The sequence below is a fragment of the Canis aureus genome, chromosome 19 (genome assembly GCF_053574225.1).
Source record: "Canis aureus isolate CA01 chromosome 19, VMU_Caureus_v.1.0, whole genome shotgun sequence".
Taxonomy (NCBI): Eukaryota; Metazoa; Chordata; class Mammalia; order Carnivora; family Canidae; genus Canis; species Canis aureus.
Window position 1 is genome coordinate 35,603,666 of NC_135629.1, and position 21,519 is coordinate 35,625,184.

Genomic DNA, 21,519 nt, shown 5'->3' on the forward strand with positions numbered 1-21,519 from the left:
ACAGAAGCAATAATGCCTTAACTACCCCACTTGGCCGTCACCTTGCTTCTAGTTAGCAAGTGCTCTTAATTTGGGAGTCATTGGTTACCGTGATTTGGAATAATGTTCAGATTCCTGACAATAATCTTTATTAACCTCATACCCTGCATTTGCCATCCTGATGGTTACTCAACCTGTGCCTCTCAAGTCATTCCTCATTGTGAACACTGGTAATTTAAGCAAGATTAAGTGGGCAGCTAAAAGCACCAATTACCGGGGCTTCTTCTAGGCTTCCATATTTACAGACAAACCAGTATTTCAAATTTGGGATAAGCGAATTATAAGCTGTCTTTATGTGGAAATAAATAAATGAAGTGCAGATGGATCTTTGAGGAAACCAGTTACGTTGAAAAAAAAAAAAAAGATTAATAGCCAATCATTAGAACTGCAAGCATTTTGTTTGTAATTAGTTTTTTAAAGCTTTAAAAATGGAGATAGATTTTTTTTTTTTTTTTTTTTTTTTTTTTTTTTGGTCTTTAAAACGGGACAATTGCTGTGTCTCGTCTACCCTCCTCCTTTTAAGCCAAGGAAAGATTTAAAGAATGCAGTTATCAGTTAGGAATACAATGCAGTTAATTTGCTGTCTCATACAGCTTGTATAAGATACCTTATATTTTTTTAAGCTAGAAGCTAAATTAATTCGATTTGAGGAAGAATTGTCAGGGCTCATGTTGAGTTGTTTAGGATAGAAGAGCCTAAGAATTTCAGACTTCTTTAACAGAACAAAGGAAGACATTTAGCACCTGTGTCTATTTGCAGTTCAAAGAGAAACTACAAATAAATTGATAGGGTTTTCCTTTATTTGACTATAGCAGTTCGTTGATATTTTTCCCCTTATAATTTTGTGGGGTTTTAAAATCCTGTCTATAAGAACGAGCAACTGTCACAACCACACTTTTTTTTTTCCCCTTCAAGAGAATTAAATTTATATTCTTAATGACACTTTGCTACTCCTTTAATCCTTTGCAGAAAGCTTTTTGGCTCTGAAGATCCATTGAAATACTGGGTTTGGATGTTCAAGAGTTCTGTTAAGTGATTTAAAAAAGGAAGGCAGAATCCAGAGTGGAAATTTTATCTTGGATACACTGTCAATTTTAGAATTCAATTTTTCTTTTTGCACTTATCAGAAAAATTCATTTCTACTCTCCAATTTACATTTGCTTAAGTGTGTGCAAGTGGAGTTGTGATACCATGGTAAACACTAGGAACGTACTAAATCTCTAGATACAAACAGAAAACTGAGAATATTGTTGCTCAACATTCCTTTTAAAAAAAAAATAGTTTTCTCGTCTCCAGCAGCTGGGAATACTCATATTACTCCCTTGACAATGGAAGATTTGAACATATTTATCTTATAGCTGATAATAATAGTAAATTAATAAATAAAACTAATAACTATATCTTGCATTTATAATAGTAATAACTGCTTTTACTTGACCAAATGTAGTAAGTGGTTTAATTATTTTATCTTATATAATACCCTACGAGAGTATTATTATTCTCATCTTATAGATGAAGAAACCGAGATTCACAGAATTAGTTTCCCCCAAATCACACAGATGCTAAGGTGCAGAACTAGGATTTGAATCCGGATCCATGAGATTCCATTCATCCATTCAATAAATATTCATTGAATCTTCAGTGGATTTTTAAAAATTATAATTTTTAGATTCTATTTAGAAAGAGTCATTGACTCTCCTGCCAGTAGGTTATGGTCACTTCTTTCAAGGAATCGTTGGAAAAGGAAAGCTATATTTCCTACAGATAGCAATTTTCCCTTCATGGACTTACACTGTTTGTCCTAGGTGAAACTCCCAGCAGCCATTTGGACTGATGATTTTATGAGGATAAACAAGTTTGGCTCAACTGATGGAAGCAGTGCCCAGCTCATGATGGGGTCCACCACAGATATTGTTTGGAATGAATCAAGCTGCACCATCACTGTTTGGGCTAGGAACCACAACTATGTGTGTAGGGATACTGCCCATAATAATGCTTGCCATTTTCATGAGATTTTGCAGTTTATGAGATGCTTTCCTGTGGGTTATCTCATCTGAACCTCTCAATAACTTTGGGAGTAGGTAATGGTATTTTCATTTAAGATGCAGTATGTCAAGTGACTTGTCCAAGGCACACATCTAAAATCAGGTGACTGTCTTTCTATGAGTCTCCTCCTTTCTATTTTCCATTAGTACCAGTGGGAGAGGAGAGTTGAAGGTTCGGACATATCTCTCTCTTCTCATTGGGATTGCAGCATCATGGCCAATTCAATGCCCACTGAGTCCTGAAATGTTGCTGCCACTCACTTGGGGAATTCTGGCACCATCCACAGTGAATCGCTCTCTTCTCTAAGGATTTGTAGCAGGTTTAGATTTGTCTTCAGTCTACAGGCATTCCAGAAAATGAAAAGAATGAACATCCAAGCACTAGTTGTGAGCTGTCCTGGGTTGCTCTCACTGACAGCAGCTTTGTGACTAAAGGGAGATCCTTTTATTGGGATTCAGCCAAGTTCTCACTGGGTTCAAAGTGTTTGGGTTGTCAGTTTTTTCTGTGTCAGTGGCATCAGTGCTTAGAATAACAGTTACACATTGTCTATTTTATTTTGAGACTTATGAAATTGTAGATTTCCTGGGTTCAAATCATCACTTTGCCATTTGTTAGCCATGTGAACTCCAGTGAGCTAATTCACCCCTCTGTCTCTATTTCCTTATCACTAAGTAGGGAAATAATAGCACCTGCCTCATTAGATGGCTATACAGATTGAATGACTTAATACATAGAGAGGAGTTAGAATAGTGTAGTGTATAGTATAGTGTTATCTTGCTATAGTGCTATAGGATAGTATAGTGTTTGGTACAGAAAAAATGCTGGGGAGTGTTAGCTAAATATTACCTATTGCAGAATCTGTGGCATGTCCTCCGGGGTGGATAGCAGTCTTGGCAAGAGTGTTCAATAATCTTGAAACAGGCCAATGCAGTGCTGGTAAACCAGATTAATGGGAGAGGGATGGGAGGTGAGAAAGTAGGGGAGGGTGGTAGTATTTGCCAATTTCCATAGTGTAAATACTTCTACCATGGCCAAGGTACCAACTGACCATGGAGGTTGAAAGAGGTGCACATAACTGACTCTCACTAGCCAGTAGCATCCAGTTCCAACATACCACTGAAAATAGACTCTTCAGGCTGTGAGATTATTAGAGTAATTGCCATTGAAAATGGCCCCCTTTTATTTTGATGTGAATCTGTTATTTAGGGTCGGTTCCCAGTGACAGGGACCCTCTGTAGCTGATTGACCTGGATTGGGCTAATCTATTTTCTTTCTAGGAAGGTCAAATATCCTTTTTTCATGAAGTCTGAAGGTTGTAGCAGAGTTGTTATATAAATGGTATGTCTTCCCAAGATGGATTTGGAATTTCCTGCTACCAGGGTACTGGAGCATCTTTCTCACTGACTTTCCTAAGATTCACTTTTAGCTCTATTTTTTTATCCTTGACCTATCCAATTATGCCTCTAAGACTCCCTCTCTTTGCTAAGTTACCTGGAGTCAATCTCTATAGCTGGCAATCCAAAGAAACCTACAAACTCATCTTTTGTTAGAATTCTTTTTCTGGGAATTGCTTGACATGGGCCTCTGTTATCTTCACTGAGATCTTCGGAGATGGGAAAGAGGCAGCTTGTGCTGGTTGTTTGAAGCTGTGACTTAGCTGGAGTTCTTTCTATTACTGGATTTGCATTAGCCTGATCTACCTGTGATTTCCATGCATTCCATTTCCTAATTCAAATCTTAGTGTCCTTGGGGAACAAGCCTCATCTGTATTCCCTTTAACCAATAGTTGGAGGAATAGCTACCATGTTCCTAAGTCTTCCCAGACATTGATTATTGACATACTGGTTCCATACATATTTACATTGCATTAAACAATTCAATGCAAAGAGAGGCAGAGTATGTCATATTTTCATATTTCATACTAGACTTTGGCCAGATGTGGTTTCCCTAAAAGGTTAGTGTTGACCAACCCAGTTTTTTGTTTTTTTTTCCTTCTCTGGGCACTGTGGGTGCCGAGAAGGACCTGGACATCGTGTGTGGTGGGAACTATTTATGTAATAAAAGACCACTCCCCGCTTTTACCCTAAAGAAACAATATCTGAAACAGAAATCAAAGGAATGGTCACTTAGTAAGTGACACTTGGTAAGAAAAATTGGGGTTCAATATGATGTTTCTAAGGCAACCTACTTGGAAATCTTGGCAATATTTAGTGAAAGGTCAAGCACTTTTCAAAAGGAATAACAAGCAGACTGAAAGGGAATGACCAGATGTTCCTCAAACGCACCCTAATTATTATAATATTCAGCAATCAAATGAATGCTTCCTAGATTTTGAATGTCATGGACCAATAATGTGAAAAAATATTTTTGAAAACAACATAAAGCTTATTAAGCTATTAAGTTAAATAAGTCTATTTAAATGTTAACTCTATCACCATCATTTGATAAAAGGACATTTTAACACCACAAATGAGGAAGAACATTACCTAATTTCAGAATAAAAGGCTGCCATTACCTGGAAAGTGTTTTGGCAATCTTATTCCTACAGTATTTGCCTATGTCCTCACCTGTGTGCATGCATGCCTGAGTTGAGTATATGTGCTTGTATGTGTGTGTTTTAAATGAGTGTGTGTGTGCATGTATGAGAACTTAAGCACAAGCAAGTGCCAGTCTTTGATTTGGCACTTAAGAATGACTTAGTCTGACTATGCTTTTTCCCTGGTGATACTCTAACATCCCTGGAAGTTATATAGCTGGAAATAGGAGTAAATATGCAAGAAAAACATAATTTTAGATTACTTGAATCCTCTTAGCTTTTCCTCAGATGCTTATCCTCATCTGAGAGTCCCTTGTTTCCTTGTAGAGCCCTCCAGTACAGCCTTCCTTCACACCCCACCACCACCTCTGCACACTGTGAAAACCTACTGCCATCATCCCAGACCAAAGGGATAATCCTTCCTTCCTACAAACATTTCAGTGAAATAACCGAGTCACACAGACTTGGGTTCAAATTCCAGTTTTCACCATTTACAAGTGATATAACTTTGGACAATCTGCTTAAATTTCACACACTCAGTTTATTCAGCTTCATGATATGAATAATAATAACTTTCTCTCTGGAGGATAATTTGAGAGAACTAAATGAAACTATGTGCTTTACTTATGCCTCACATACGCATATAGCAAACAAAGTAATAACTGTTAATAATTGTTAATCCTCCATCTGAACAATGGAGGCATTAATTGACTATTATTCGTCCTTTGTGGTTTAATTTTTCCATATGCATTTGTTTTCTTTAGCAGAAGAGTTTGCGAGCCCTCTCATTGTTCCCACATAGCATCTAGCACAGTGTTTGTCCATAGTAAATTCTCCTCACATGTGTAGAGATTAAGACACAGAGTAACATTAGATGGTTCTTTTATGCCACCGCCCATGATTGTGTCACCATCCTCATGGATGCTTTTTTATTGGTCCTCTCACTAATGGGAATTTAGAAAACATTCTAAAGCATTCGGCAGCCACACTCTTTTTTGACTCCTGCCTTATGTCCCATGACTTGAAGTTCAAATCTAAAGGAAGGTGCTCTATTGCTGCTCAGTGGTGCAGGGCAGCCTCAAGGCTGTCCTGGGAGATAGATGATCTGATCTCAAAGCAATCCATCAACAGGTCAGTGTTTCAGGGAGTGGTGATCAGTGTCAGGTTGGGATTTGGTCATGAGGAAGTTACTCACTAAGTAGTTTTCCAGGTCTGGAGGTACCCAGTAAGGGACTGGAATTTGTCACCTTTCTGGGCTTCTAGTCCCCCTCTTCCCACTCTGATTTGTGTAACAGGCTCTCTTCTAAAGGACTGGGTTGTCTCTAGTAGGTAGTCTTTGGTGCATGTAGGATTAATAGTTGGATATTGTGAACAGGGAATTGCTTCAATATTTTCAGTCTTTGAGGTTAAAAAGTGATAAAGAATTATACTTTTCTATGGGCATGTATTATAAACAAGATGAAGAAACCAATAAAGCTGCTTTTTTTTTTTGAGATTTTATTTATCTATTCATAAGAGACACACAGAGAGAGAGAGAGGCTGAGACACAGGCAGAGGGAGAAGCAGGCTCCATGCAGGGAGCCCGAAGTGGGACTCGATCCCAGGTCTCCAGGATCATACACTGGGCTGAAGGTGGCGCTAAACCGCTGAGCCACCCAGGCTGCCCTAAAGCTGCTTTTTTATGGAAGAAGAATGTTAGGTTGAACTGCATGAAATCACTGATATTTGGCTGTTTCTGATACACAGAAAAGTACACTTTATATCATTCAGCCTAATAGCTATGGATATGAAGCTTTGAGTTTCTGTTTGTTTATTTTTGAGCTTCTGGATTGCAGCTGCATAACACTGGACATTCAGAATGAAGAGGACAGGATGGGAGAGAGCTTTTGAATCAATTATTCCAGTATTTGATGCATGTGGGTGAACCTACCATATGAATTCTTACACCCAGCTGTTGGATTGGTAAACAGAATTCATGGATATCTTCTTTGCCTGGTATTGCTAACGATCTGGTATTTGTTACTGACAGAAATAGAATGGTATTTCTTTGTGTTCTGTGGCATCGTTGCAGGGCCAGCCATCATGACTATGTGCATGGAGAGTCTCTGGGGCCTGCTGTGTGTAGCAGAAGTTGTGCCTGTCTTCTTTGTCCTTTCCTTGCTGGTACCCGGTATGCATGGGTACTCAGTTAATATGTGTTCAAGGAATTGAAGAACTGGGCTCTGATCATCTGGTTAGTTTATTCTTCCCTGTGTGGTCAGTAAACAGCCATGCCAGAGGAAGACATTCCCTCCAGTTGCTTTGGACTGGACTTCCTAATTTCACATCAGAAATATCCCTGCTTCTTAGTGATCGCTCCTCCTGGAGTGGAAATTTCACTTCCATGAGCCACAAGGCCACCCATACTGTAAATCTGAGACTGCTTTCTATACCATTGTGTCTTGGGCTGGTTCCCCCACGATTCTTTCCAGATGTGGAGTTCTTTCAGGTAGTTTACCAGACTCTTTCATTCTGCATCCGCTGTCTGGTTTCACATTCCCTCAACCTCTGAGAAGGAGCATGCTAGTAGTGTCCCATATATTATATCATGAATCCAGAAATTTCAGGTAACTAACAGATACAACTCATTTCTGGATTCACTAGCTGATTTTTGTAAGTCTTAATTATATATATGTCTTTTAAATCAGTTGCTTAGCAATGCAATACTTTTGGTGTATAAATGTGTATGTATAGTTTTATACTTCTGTAGTTTGGGCTCTGAAATTAATTTATGGCCAAGGAATATGCTCTTGCATCTCTTTTTTAGTTTAGAGCTTATGATACATTGGCTTATGAAACCTTGCTGAGAAAGTGGCCACACACATTCACTTTCTCTCCCATTGACACATGCAACAAGTGGCTAGTGAGTGTGCATTAGACAGACTCAGTGTGTTTTCATGGCAGCATTTTAGCAAATTCTTCCCAACATATAACTGCTATAAATTTGGTCTCACTTTTCCCCCTCACAATGTTGAAGAGTATATTTCTAATCTCTGTCATTTGGACTTTAGTTTTTTTCCAGAAAAATATACCATCCCAGTTTTTAGGTATGAAGCTCCTTTGGAATTGCAATCTATTTTATTCTATATGTTCTCCTCGCAAATTCATGTATGGTAAATACAGAAATGCTGAGATTTTCATTCCATTTGGGTGCAGCTTTGTGTTCATTAAGTTCCCCCCCCCTTTTTTTTTTTAAAAAGGCACCTGAAGTATAGCTATCACCTCTTAACCAACTTCTCAGCAGACCTGATCCTATACTGAATGTTCATTTGATAATTTGATAAGTGCTCATTTGAATCTAAGCTTCCACCAAGGAATGAAAAATGTGAGCAGAAAGAGGATTAGAATGTGAGATGTCCTAGCTCCGTATGCATTGCTGAGCTCTCCTATGGCTAATATTCATTTTTTAAATAAGCACCCTCTGTGGTACCTTTTTAGAATATAGATTATACAGATGTAATTGCTCTGGGAAAAACTGGAAAAGGGAGGTATTTATTGCAATGGCCACAAGATGGCAGACCTAAAATCCAGACTTCTCAAAGAGATTTGCTTGAGGAATTACATGTTTGAGGGTGCTTTAAAAGCCATCAGCTTCCCAAAGGAAGACTCCTGCAGGTTATCCTGAATTGCTGTTCAATTCTGTGGCAGGCACAGCAAAGGAGAACAGCTTCAAGCTGATGGGAATCTGGTTAGCCCCCCTCCCCCCATCAGATATGATGCCTTCCTGCTCCTTCTGGAAACCTGCTTTTTGCTTGGCACACACAGACGCAGCACACTCTCTTTCCTTACCCCAGTCAGAAGACACCACTGCCTTTTTTCCTTCCCCTGAATAGGAGGAGCTACTTCCATCAAATTTCTTTTTTTTTTTTTTTTTTTTTTTGTATTTCTCTACAAAGATCTGCTTTATAGAAACTTAATTCAATTTTCTTCAAATGTTGCATTAACAAAATTCTGGAATGTGCCCCCTTCTGCTCATATTCCTCTACAGCAATGACATGACAATCTGTTTTGTTTTTCATTATAATTTAGCCTATGGGAATATTCTATTCCATGTAAACATAAATAAAGGGAGGTTTGATTTAACACAAAAATTTCAAATTAAGAAGGGAAATATTTAGTTCAGGATACAGGAGGGCAATTTGCTGCTATGTGCAAAGACTTACTAACAACTCTTAGTAGCATTAAATATACAGAAGAGGGAAAATTAAAATGTATTATATTTTGGGAAATATGTATACATATACACACATATATACATTTATATATATCACCAATAAGAAAAATAATTGGTCAGATGCCCTGAGCGCTAAACCCTGGAGTCAATGACCTATTTTCTGGCTGTTATTCATTTCCAACCAAAAAGTTAATGTGATAAGACAAGTGTCTTGACAGTAACTGATCATCCGTGGACAATAGGTTTAGCAAAGATCTGGCCCACAGTGAGGTCCAGATGTATTTGGTTTTCTTATTATCAATCATCAATAACCCTTCGAGGGAGTCTGGTTGGGAGTATTTCACACAGAAAGCTACATTGACAGAGTTAAGTGATCAACAGAGAAGCTTTCTCATCACTGAATGACGAGAATAATGGGAACAAACAAGAACTACAGCAAGCAATTACACACTAATGTCTGGTGTGCTAGTATGTACCTGATATGCCTGGTCAGTGCGGGGTCAGAAGCCCTTTATTTTACTTGCCCTCCCTGTCTTCCAAATTTACCCTTTTTTTTAGTTTTTTTTTTTTTTTTTTTTTTTTATGGAAGAATTTTTGTTTTGAAGTTGTTTGACTTTGGTTAGATTTTGCACTTGACCTTGACTTTTAAAAGGTCACCTTTCAGAATACGTTTCCATTTCTCATGTGGCATGAAATCATATCTTGCCCACTTTTGTGTGGCCTTTCCTATCAGTTTAGATGGGTGCTATTGAACAGTTATTGACTAAATCAAACCTGGGTGGCCTGGGATGCAACTTCTATGATGAACACACTGTGTCCACACTCAAGCTCTGTTTTCTCCTTTAAATTTCTTTGCAAAACAGACATCATCTTATGTAAGTCAAATGTGCAACTAAACAGAAACCAATTTCAGAGTCAGTCTTGAGAATAAGAGACCCACTGGCATGTTTAGAATGTTTATTATAAAGGGGAGCCTGGTAGAAAATAATGCAAAACTTGAATCTTTACATTTGGTGGTATCCATGTTATGTAATAACAAGTAATTGCTAACATTTGTGTGGTTGTTCCAGGCACCCCTGAACAGAATCTTTACATGCATTATCACATTTAACTCTCACAAAGAATTAAGAGAGAATTACTATCATCCTTCTTAGTTCAATTATGAGGAAATCTAAGTTTCAGAGTCATTAAGTAACTTGCCCAGGGTCACAGAGACAACCAATTTTGCTGAGACTTAAACCCAGGTACATTCAGTTCCAAAGTTGAGGATTAGTATCCTAATCAAGGACCTTAATCACCTCTTAAGGACATGAGTGATACATTATTTATGTAGATAAGTTTAAAGAAATCACGATAGGCTAAAAATCAAAAGAAGTATTTTCTTATCTCATGTGCGTGCGTGTGTGTATGTGCACGCACATGTGTGTGGTACACAGTAATCAGTAATACCTCAAACAAATGTCTTATACTAGGACTTAGAGAGGGGCTCCTCCCATCTCCCATTGCCTTTTTATCAGTTCTCCCAAGGGATGGGAATGGGGCGAGCAATTTAGGATGGGGCTGGAACTCTTCCTGATACTCATCCTCCTCTGGCCTCTTCCACATGAGAAAGTCAGCTAGCCTCCAACACCCTGATACTCATTTGAGCAGAATGACACGAGGTGCCAACATTTGCCATCTTAGTGTCCTGAAGGTGCACAATGCTGCGACTTCAGAGTTTCCTGGCCCAGACACACTTGGTGGAACCCAAGGATGGCTCAGCTGCCTAAACTTAGGTCATGCCCTGAGTAAGTAGCGGGGTAAAAGCTGGTGCATGGAGTAAAGAGCTTCCACAAGACTTCATGGCCCCTGTGTTAGGAAATTCCAGTCATGTGCTATTAGGTTTCAAAGACAAAATTCTCCGTAATTGGAGTAAACTGTTTCTTGAGGTCAGTTTTAGGTGGGCGACAGAGAGCAAACCACATTAAGGAGTCAGGCTGCCAAAGCCTGGCCTTTACAAATCTGGTCTGTTCTTTGTCCTTGGTGGAACTTGTGGTTGTTCAAATATATCTCACCCTGTGGGCCCCACCTTATGTGAACAGCTTTGCTTTCTGCGTGGGCCCTTCTGCATACACAATATATCATTCTACTGGTGGGTCGTGTTGATAGTAATTGATATCAGAAGACTTCCCTTTCTCAAGATGCTTTTTAAAAATTCTGCTTTTAAAATTTAAGCAAATGAGCATCTATCTCCAGAGTTGATCACAGCAAACCTCCACCCATCCTCACTCCAGGGGTGAGAGAGAGGCTGTTTTGAACAGGATCTTTCGTCACCGTCTGTCTTAAGTCACCTCCTACTGAACTTATGGTTGAAGATTCAGGGTCATGAGGGAAAGAAAACAGTAATTAACTGGGAAAAGTTGATTGAGCGGAATTTTTTTTTCCCACAGTATGATTAGAACATGACTGCGGGCTGAGCACCATACATAATGTAGGTTCTCCCTTGCATGTCATTATCCAAACATTTCTTAATGGAATGCATTTTTTAAGCATCTGCTTTTGTAATTGAATGTGTTCCTAAAGATGGGTCAGCTCACTAAAACAAGAGCCTGTAGGAAAGCAAGAAAAAAAATGTGTTAATACTTTTCCCCAATCCAATTTATAAGAGTTCCTAATTGGTCTGCCTCATTTACAATTCCTAAAATTAATTTTGGACCCTCTCAGCTCAAGTCATCATTAATAGAGTGACAGCAACAGGGAGTGAAATAGAAATGTTTATAAAGCTCCCTTTTAAATTGACTGTGATAAGTGATGTAGTGATGTATTACCATCAGAGGATTCTGGAGCTCTCTTTGTGAAGGTTAGCCACAGGCAACACTCAAAAGAAGGCATTTATCTTAGTGGGAGACGCCCTTCAGTCTTTTGTTTTATTCCATTGAGGTTTTTTTTTTCAGGGTGGCTCAAACCATTTTTTTGGTGTTTTATTAGCTGTATCTTGACTACCTCCTACAAACTGAATGACAGCATAGGGCTATTAAATGTGTTCTTGCACATATTTTTATCCATTGTTAACCCTGACTAAATGTGTATAAGGGCACAGAAGTCCCCCCTCTTTTTACTTCATTGTTGCCCATATTTGTTAAAGAAATTATTCCCCTTGACGTTTGTTTAGGCTGCACTTTGATAAAATGCTGTCTATGGTCCACTTTCTTAGCTTGGCATTCAGCAGACTCTTATAGATTTATTTCTCTTTGCATTATCTTATCTTCCTTTCTAGCTTATTTGGGCTTCTTTTTCATATTTTAAGCTACATTTTGGGGCATAGACGGATCACCTTAGTAATTGTATACTGAAGCGTTGCAGTGTTCTAAAGATAATTTTGCAAGCCTTTGGTATATACTTAACCCCACTAACTATCTAAAGATGAGGAAATCTGTTTTTTTCATGTTGTCTATGAATAGAAAGGACAGATTAAGTGTTGGAGGTGGTTTCAGACTTCTAGAAACTTTCTTAGGTTGATGGGACCATAACAATTTCTGAAGCAATGTAAATCTGGCCTTGAATCTAGAAGATGATTCACTTGATGGAGAAAACAATGAGGATATTTCTTTGTGATTCCAATTTATATCCAAATGTCTTTTCACAGATACACTCTATACTTAAGGATTTTTTAAAAAGATGTAGATGTAAAAGGACATTAGAAATGCAAATATTTCCATTTTCCCAGACTTTGAAAGACTGAATCAAAATTCCCTTTTGGGGAGAAAAACAGTGGTAACATTTAAGCTTCCTAATTTATTACAATGTTTGCCATTTTCTCAGAACAGGCCTCTGTGTATTTTCAGTAAGGTATTTGTCAGTAGGTGTAGTAGTTGTATTAGCAAATTGCCTTATGGGAATTGCAAAAAGTATAGAATCTGGTATATGGCTGGCAAATGAAGTTAATCTTTAAAAAATGTATGTTCAAAAAAAAAAATGCATGTTCAGTATCTTCAAAAAGCCCCTGACTACTAAAGCAGGAATGATGAAAACCCATTTAACTCTGCTCTGCAGAATTAGCTCACAATGATTTAAATTATTAGTTGAAATGTATCAGCTTGATAAAGAATTATTTAAAATTCATTTTATAAAGCTTATTGCTTAAAAAAGCCACAAATGCAGTGGTTCTGTCACCCTAGAATTAAGAGTTTGCTTTGCCTGACATCCCTGTACAAATAAGTAGTGGCCAGATAAGTCTTAAAATATTCAGAACATTTTTCCGAACATCCTAAAGTGTAAAATGTTCAAATTTCTAGTTTTATATACTTTTTTTCCTACCAATTACTCTTTGCTTTAAATAGACTGGAATTATTGAACATAGATTTCAATCAAGTTATTTTAAGAGAAATTATCAGTAGTTTATGGTTAACATATAAAGGAGGATTTCAAAATATATATATGATTCTTGTTACACTAACCTTATTCACAGTTCTATGATTGTATAATACCAGCATTTATAAAATAGATTTGTCAGCCAGAAGCAAACAAAACAAAATAAAAAAAAAATAAGGAAAATGTTACAAAGAAGAAAATGGGTTATTTTGCATGAATATTAATATTGATGAGTAGTGGTTTTAAATATACTTTTATAAAAATGATTTAAGTGTGTTTGAGGTATAATAATTGATAATAGGATTTGGGACTGTATTTGGCAATAACATCTGCAGAGAATTAGGAATTGACATATGTTTTGTAATCAACAGTTTAATGATCAACAAAAAACCAAGAGTTAGAAATTAATTTATTGGGAATTTTAATGATATTACAAGAGGAAATATAAGTTTTAAGTTGGAAAAGGAATTTAGAAGAGTCTATGTTGGCAAATTGAATTAAAAAATATTTTTTTAAAAAAGAAATCTCAACAGTCAATATAAAAAGAAAGAAAGATCAGTTTTTAGACTGATGACTTGTAACAGTTATTAAAGCTGTGTTAATTCTTAATTTTGACCTGGAAGAAGAAAATGGGTTGAAAAGGACCATAGGACATAGAGATATAAAAGTTGATCCAGGGAACCTATTTAGGTAATGCTTACAATTAAGTGGGAGATGATGTAGATTGTACCAGACATGTGTATATGAAAGTATGTGTGCGTGCACTTAACCCGTGCATAAAGAGTAGAGGGACAGAGAGAACATAATAAATACCTTGATGGGAAAATGAACACATTTCACATATGCCAAGTATTTGAAGCATGCATCTGCAGTTTTTTTGGTGACTGAGAAGTTTCATTTACAGTTTTTTAATGTTTACTCTCATGATATTTTGTGAGAAATGGGAAGAATGCTGGAAGGTATGGGTAGAAAAGGGCAAAAACCAACCTATTTCACCAACGTGAGGTAATGACTATTAGCATTTTAGTGTCTTTCCCTCCCATTTTTTTCTATGAATATAGTTTTATGTTTTGGCGATCTTATATATACACATGCACATCAAGAACTGTGAGGATTCTAGATTTTTCCTTATTGGCATGCTAATAGGTTAGTCTGCCTCGGTTTCATGGATGTAGGTAGATGACCAGAGACTTTGAGGTCAGAAACAAAGAACTTCACTGCTCAAGGTGCAGAGAGTAGGATCAGTATATTTATGTCAATTCTCCTTTCCTTAAGTCTCATGGAAGCAAGGCAGATGGGCCAGACGAATAGCTGTACCTACAGTGGATTGATTACATTGCAAGAGAAGAATCCTCAATCTACGGAATCTGAATCTTTTATAATGGCAGTAACATGCCTGCCCTTTGCTCTGGATTGAGATACTATTATATGAGGACAGTAAGCATGTCTATCCTTTGATCCAAAGGAAAAAACTACCTCTGTCTTCTAAGGCTATTCACTGTACAAACGTTCTGGAAAGATTGTGAGAAAAGAAGATAGTGACTATGCTTGTAAAATGGGCAGAAGTATGAGACGTGTAGAATTGTCTCTCAACAAATGTTTTCAAAGATCTTTTTTAGTCAGCATTTTACATGCAGCATATAGCTGTAAAGAGTGAAATGTAGAGGGATATCTGGGTGGCTCAGTCAGCTAAGCATCTGACTTCAGCTCAGGTCATGAGCGCAGAGTCCTGGGAGTCTGGGATCTCAGAGCCCCACACCCCATGCTGAGCTCCATGGTTAGTGGGGAGTCTGCTTCTCCCTCTCCATCTGCCCCTGCTCTTGCTTGCATGTGCATGCTTGCTCTCTCTCTCTCTCTCAAATAAATAAATAAAATCTTTTTTAAAAAAGAGTGAAATGTGGAGATGCAGCATAATTTATGATCAATTCCCAGTATTTCTACCAATGATTTCTTAGGTTGTTTCCATTAAAAAAAGCATCACATGGACATTTCACTTTGGGGCAGAGTGGGGTAAAATATTGCAATCACCTTAGGTGTGTGGTAGTTAAATTGGAGGAGGTAGCAAATAGGCTCTCTTTGATTTGAAGGCTGTGCTGCCTCTTCAGCTTGGCTTTATGTACAAATATGCACAAGCTGTGAACAGTAAGCATGTCTATTGTCTCAAGATGTTATCCAGAAGGAGACAGGCTGTGTGAAGCTGGATTTGAATGCTGCTGTTGATAGTCCAGGCTGCACTGGTTTTCTTCTGGAAAGTGGACATATTCCCTGACATTTCTGCTGCTCATATGTCTGACTGAGCCTCCAACAGAAGCTCCTACTGCCTGCCATTAGCAGGGCCCAGAAAAGTCCATACAAATCCCTGCAGTGAAAAGGGAGAAAATCTGAGATCCAAATAATGACCATCTTGTTCAAACATCTGGAGGGGGCCTGGTCTGGAGGGGGCCTAGTCTGGGAATTAAAGAAAGATAAAACAGGATCATGACCAGGTTTTAGTCCTGGGACTTGTATGCAAAGAAAATACCCAATACAGAGACTTTCCCAGGACTGCAACATCTTATAAGAGGTCTTCTCTCATTTTTAAAAGAATTACAATTCTTTGGGGCACTTGAGTGGCTCAGCTAGTTGGGCATCTGGCTTTTGATTTCAGCTCAGGTCATGATCTCAGGGTTATGCCCCAGGTAGGGCTCCATGCTGGGTGTGGAGCCTACTTGAGATCCTATCCCTCTGTCCCTCCCCCAGCTCTTTCTCTTTCTCTCTCTCAAATAAATAAATACAATTAATCTTTAAAAAATTAAAAATTGGAGTGCCTGAGTGGTGTAGTCAATTAAGTGTCTGACTCTTGGTTTCTTCTCAGGTCATGATCTCATTGGTTATGGGATCAGCCCCACATCAGGCTCCTCACTGCTTGTAAGAGCCTCTCCCTCTGCCTCTCCCCGTGCTCATGTTCTGTCTTTCTTCCTCTCTCTCAAAATAAATAAATCTTTAAAAAATAAAATTAAAAATTAAAATTAAATAAAAATTAAAAATGAAAGGAAGATTTGTACAGTGATATCTTCAGACATTTTTTTAAAGTACAAAGTAGACATATATTTCTTGAGCAAATGTTTTTGACCCTCACTATGTGCTCAGTGCTCTTTCAGAAGCCAGAGAATTGGTGGTGCACAAGGTAGATGAGGTTCCAGTTTCATGGAGTGCCAAATCTGGACAACAAATAATGAATATCTAAGATCCTTTTAAATAGCAAAGAGTTTTATGAAGAAAGAGTATAATAAGTATAATGTGATACAGTGGCTTGGGCACAAAGTAGAAGGTCACTGCTAGGTAAAGGAGCTAGAGAGGGCTTTTCTGAGTAAGATACATTTGAGTTGAGACCTGAAGGGTAAAGACCTGTGCGAGGGCATTCCAGTCAGAGGGTATGGCAAAAGCAAAGCTTATGAGGTGAAAATAAGTATAACATTTTCAAGGACTAGAAAGAGTTTGGACACAAAATGTGCTGGAGTCTACTGATTATGGAAGGAGAAGGGGCACAAGGTGATCTCAGACAGGTCAGGGCCAGTTGGTGTAATGAGTCACAGGCATCAATAAAGGGTCTGGATTTCAAGTCTAATGGGTGACGCAATGGATTTTGCAATCAGCAGAGTGGTAGAATTCAGATTTATAATATTTTTAAAGATTACTTGGGGTTTTGTTCCAGGGAGACCAGTGGGCTGCAGGAATGAATGCTGGTGGTTAGGAGAAATTTGGTAGCAGTAGATCAGTTTAGGTAAGGAATGTCTTCTGGAGTGAAACCTACTGAAGTTGTTAATGGGTTGTCTCTGGGTAGAGAAGAAAGGGAAGGAATCAAGAATGACTTCTAGGCTTGGTGTTTGGGTTACTCAGTGGGTGGTGGTATAATTACTAGATAAGGAAGACTGAGGAAGGAATGGTATTTGGTGGAATGGCAGGAAAGCATCATTAATTACATTGAAAATGGAAAGGACTACCCTACCAAATATCTATGTCTGCCTTCAGAAGAAAATCTTGCATGAAAAAAAAATGATATTTATATTAAAATTGTTGGCCAGTTTTGTTAGGTTGTCTTGGTGTACCTAGAACTTTACTTGGCAAATGGTGGGTGGGTGGATGGATAGATGAATGAATGGATGGATGGATGGATGGATGGACAGATGAATGGGTGGATTAAAGTGTCCTAGAAGTGAATGCTCAGATTGACTCCTTCCATTTCTAACTTGCAGCTTTGTCTATGAAGCCAATGAAAAATGGCTCCTTCAGAGAAAGCAGTGCATGGGTCTCGGGGGTTCTGACACAAACTACTTTGTCCATTCTGAAAATCAAAGAGTTAGCTTGTCTTAAACATTGTCCATGATTCCATCCCATTAAGACAATGCTCTATGGTTCATTTCAACTATAAATGACAACTTTTTTTTACACTTTATAAAAATTATCGCAATAATCTTTATTTTACCAGACAGGAAGCGCTGCTTGCGGCAATCAGTGAAAAAGATGCAAATATTGCCTTGCTGGAATTGTCTGCTTCCAAAAAGAAAAAGACACAGGAAGAAGTCATGGCCCTCAAGAGGGAAAAAGATCGGCTCGTCCATCAGTTAAAACAGCAGGTGGGGCCTCCTGCACGAAAGGTGTGTTTTGCTGGTGTGGGGGCTTGGGTGCTTTCTCTGGGTTTAGCTACTCTTCATTCTCCCATGTCCATCGTGCCAGCTCAAACAGCTAAAACCAGGTAGGAATGAAATGGCCCAGGTTGTTGCTGGAACATCACTTTACTGCTTTTCTGTGTTTATGTGCATGTGCCTGAGCTTGTGTGGTTTGCAGCCAGCTCTGTTTTCCTTTCTTTTGTATTTGCATCATCTCCCCAGAAATAGCTCTCAGGTCTCTTCCTTCCAGTGGACTTTGTATGACTTCTGACTAAATCTTAACAAACTATGAATTAAATTCTGGGCACTTTCTTTCTCATTGGAGCTATTACCTTCTGTTTTGCTCACTTTCTGGGCCCCATCAGTAACTCTCCTCATCTAGTTCTTTATACTTCTTTCTCTCTATACTTCCAACTTTGATTCTTTAACTAGTTCCTTCAGGACCTTTTTGGCTAAGGAACATCTCCCAGCCCCTAGTACTGCCAGACTACGCTTGGAGACCTCCCCAGCCATTATTTAAACATTCTTTTTATCACCTATTTACCCAATTATCCATCTTTTTTCCTCCTCTCTAGGCCACTCTATTTCTTCTGAGGGAGAAGGAAGGAGGGGCAAAGTCCTAACTTGTACAGAAAGTAGTTCTTTTCTTTTTGGAGGGGTTTCTGAAAGTGGCTTGAATGGAAATTGTACCTGAAGCATATTACAAAATCATTCCTGAAATCTTCAGACATTATTTCTTCTCCATATATAACTTGGGGGCTTTGGGTAAGCAAATAGTTAAAGAAATTCACTTGGATTCTAGCTTCATGATGAAACCAACTCAGCAAATACTATGGCTCAATGGTCTGTGGTCTCACAAGGTAACAGGTCACATCTTAGTTCTGGGCACATGTGGCTCTGAAGCTTTCTAAATGCCGTATGATACCACATGGAGTGTGTCCACATCAATTTCAGCCCCCAGGACTGGTTCTCTGCCTGCTATGGTGATCTGGGCACAGTGTACAAGATGAGTGGAAGGGAAGCCAAAGAAATAAACCCTTTTACCTCACAATTGGGCCAATTCTTTCCCTCCTCAGAAAGGAGGAGTCAACCTTTGGCCCTGAACCAGAGTCCATTTCTCATAGGGCTGCCTTGCTGAGAGAGAGAGACCAATGCCATGCCTGGGTGCCCTCTCCTGCAGAGGAGGGTCCCAGTCACTGCCAGACATTGAGGTCATTCCACAGAGCAGCATGCCTCGCTAGCGCTGGCCCTGGGGGTTGGGAACTGCTTCCATCTGACCTCTTTGTTTGGGGCTATGCATCTTCTACACTGGGCTTTCCACCCACTTGGCCACAGAAAGTCAAGATAAGCCCCTTTCTTTGCTTTCTCCTAACTCCTTCCCTGTGAGCCCTGCACCCTCCCCTCCTGCACCTAACCATTGTAGCTTTCTCCCACAGGTATATAGACCTAGGAAACAGCCCCTGAGCTCGAATATACCATGCACTTGTGATGCTGGCTACAGCCCAGATATTACGGCCAAGTACCACGGGTCCAGCTACGATGCATACATGATCCAAAGGTCTCAGGTCAGTCAGCAGCTAAGGAAACACTCGCCCCCACCATGGGGGGTGGGGATGCATAACAGCTACATCCTGCCTTGCCCTTTACCTCTTTAGATGATTTCAAGTAGTTGGTGGCCAAAAATCCTGAGACCATAGATGATAGCATTCTATCTTGATTTGTAAAGTGATTTCATTTATTATGTATTTGCCAAGGGTTCCAGACTTGGTGGCTACCCTCTGGGACCAGCTCTTCTAAAATGGCCTGGCATTACTGCAAAGCCAAGGCTGCCAGAGGCCTTATTGTCAGGCATAGTGGATTAAATTTTTCTTTCTGTCTCTTAGATACCTTGCTCCCCAAATCTCCCTTTACTTTTCCAATAAGGAATTTTTTTAAGGCTGTTTTTTCTCTTTCTCAGCATCATGAAAATGCACTCCTGGATTCCAGGAAGGATTGAGTGTAGCCCTTCAATTTGCTCCTGGGAAACTGCACAAAGCCTTCATTATTCACGACAGGCTTGGTTTTGGGTATCATGGGGCACATTTGTGAAACCCCAGCCAAGCAGAATTAGGCTTCTGCCTGAACTAAGGCAGGGTCTGAAGGGCTCTTGTGGAAAAAGAGACAGCAAAAGAGAAGGATGGGCTCCTTGATAATTTAGGTTTGAAATCCTTCCCCATACCCTGTAGGCAACAGAGAAGGGGGGAAAAAAAGCACACAAATTGATGTACCCTTGTTGTAAATGATATGATTCTAAAGACAATGATTAATTGGCTTTAAAAGCACTCCCTTTTTATTGAGTGTTTGTTCTGTGCCAGGATATGTATCCAGTGTTTCTCAGGGACTTTGCCCAGTGTCCTCACAGCAGCCCTGTAGTATGGATAGCAGGATCACCTTCCTTTTCCAGGGGGCATAACTGAGACTCAGAGTGTGGAATAAACCAGCCTAAAACACACAGCTTGTAAGCAATAGAGCTTGAGTTTTGGATAGTCTACCTGAGTCCACACATACCCCACCCAGTTCAGGAAAGAATTCAGAGTGATAAGCAGAAGGGTATTCCAGAACCTGGGAGGTCCCCTTATCTTTTTAAGCTTGAAGTAGATGCCAAAATGCCCATTTAAGAATGTACTTAGGCTATTCATAAGGGGTGGATTCTGCGTAGAGCTCTTAGGTTTAGGCTATTTGATCATATCAGTAATTCCTAATACTTCTGAGTTCTCACCACATGCCAGATGTGGATGTAAAGATTTTACATACACTAACTCATCAACTCCCAACAACACTGAAGGGCTGATGCTCTTATAGGAGGTCCAGAAAGGTTGGGTCCCTTGTTCAGGCTCCACAGCTGGACATTCTATGATACTTGAAAAGACCCTTTTCCACACAACCATAACCGGATTTTGCAGATGCCATCTAGAGTTGGACTGCTTAGGATGACTCTTACTTGAGCATTTGTTAACTGTGTGATCATGGGCAAAATATTAAACCTCCATAAACCTCAGTTTTGTTATCTGTAAATTGGGCTAATAATCTAATTCAAAGTGTTGTGAGTGTATTGTATGTAAAGAGCTTTGCACCTGCCTGGCACATAGTAGGTGCTGTAAATGTGTGAGCTGCTATTACTACTACTATTACTACTACTACTACTACTACTACTACTAATAATAATAATAATAATTGATTTTATCATCACCAACCCTCAGAGATAGTTTGATTTTTATTTCATTGTTGATATTTTTCATAAACCTGGGAGTCCTAACTTATTAAGAACACACTCTTGACTGTGGGAGAAACTGCAGACAGATGTTAGTACCTAAGCCATCCTGGTCCTCCCTCCCTTAAAGTCCAAGCACTTGGGGAGCAGTGAGAAGTCATGTCAAGAACTGTAGACCCCAGGTCCCAGAGTGCTAAAGAGGCTCATAGTGCTTATTAAATTTGCTTGGTTTGTGTATGCAGTCACATAAAGTGAATCAGAGAAGGCACCCCTGGGAGAGCAAGTCTCAGACCTCCACTGTCATTCCTGCATAAGTGACCTCAGAGAGCAGAGCTCTTTCAAGTACCCAGGCCAATGGGAAGGAAAGGCCTGGTCTGGATGTTCATCTGCCCAATGTACTGTGAGGATACTGAGGCAGACTGGCTCATGAGAGATG

At 39.2% G+C, this 21,519-nt stretch overlaps 1 protein-coding gene across 22 annotated transcripts in view; it reads left to right on the top strand.

Annotated features, from left to right (window-relative positions):
* Positions 1-21,519, top strand: part of ERC2 (ELKS/RAB6-interacting/CAST family member 2) — a 904,101-nt gene that overhangs the window by 672,320 nt on the left and 210,262 nt on the right. For 17 of the 22 annotated variants that reach the window (XR_013357839.1, XR_013357837.1, XR_013357838.1 and 14 more), the window contains 2 exons: positions 17,653-17,800; positions 19,270-19,398. Coding sequence is in view for 19 of the 22 variants with exons in the window: in XM_077858464.1 (XP_077714590.1) it covers positions 17,653-17,800; positions 19,270-19,398 (277 nt within the window). In the remaining 3 variants the exon portion in view is untranslated. The remainder of the gene's footprint in view (positions 1-17,652; positions 17,801-19,269; positions 19,399-21,519) is intronic. The other 5 variants (XM_077858476.1, XM_077858477.1, XM_077858478.1 and 2 more) reach the window with 1 other exon arrangement.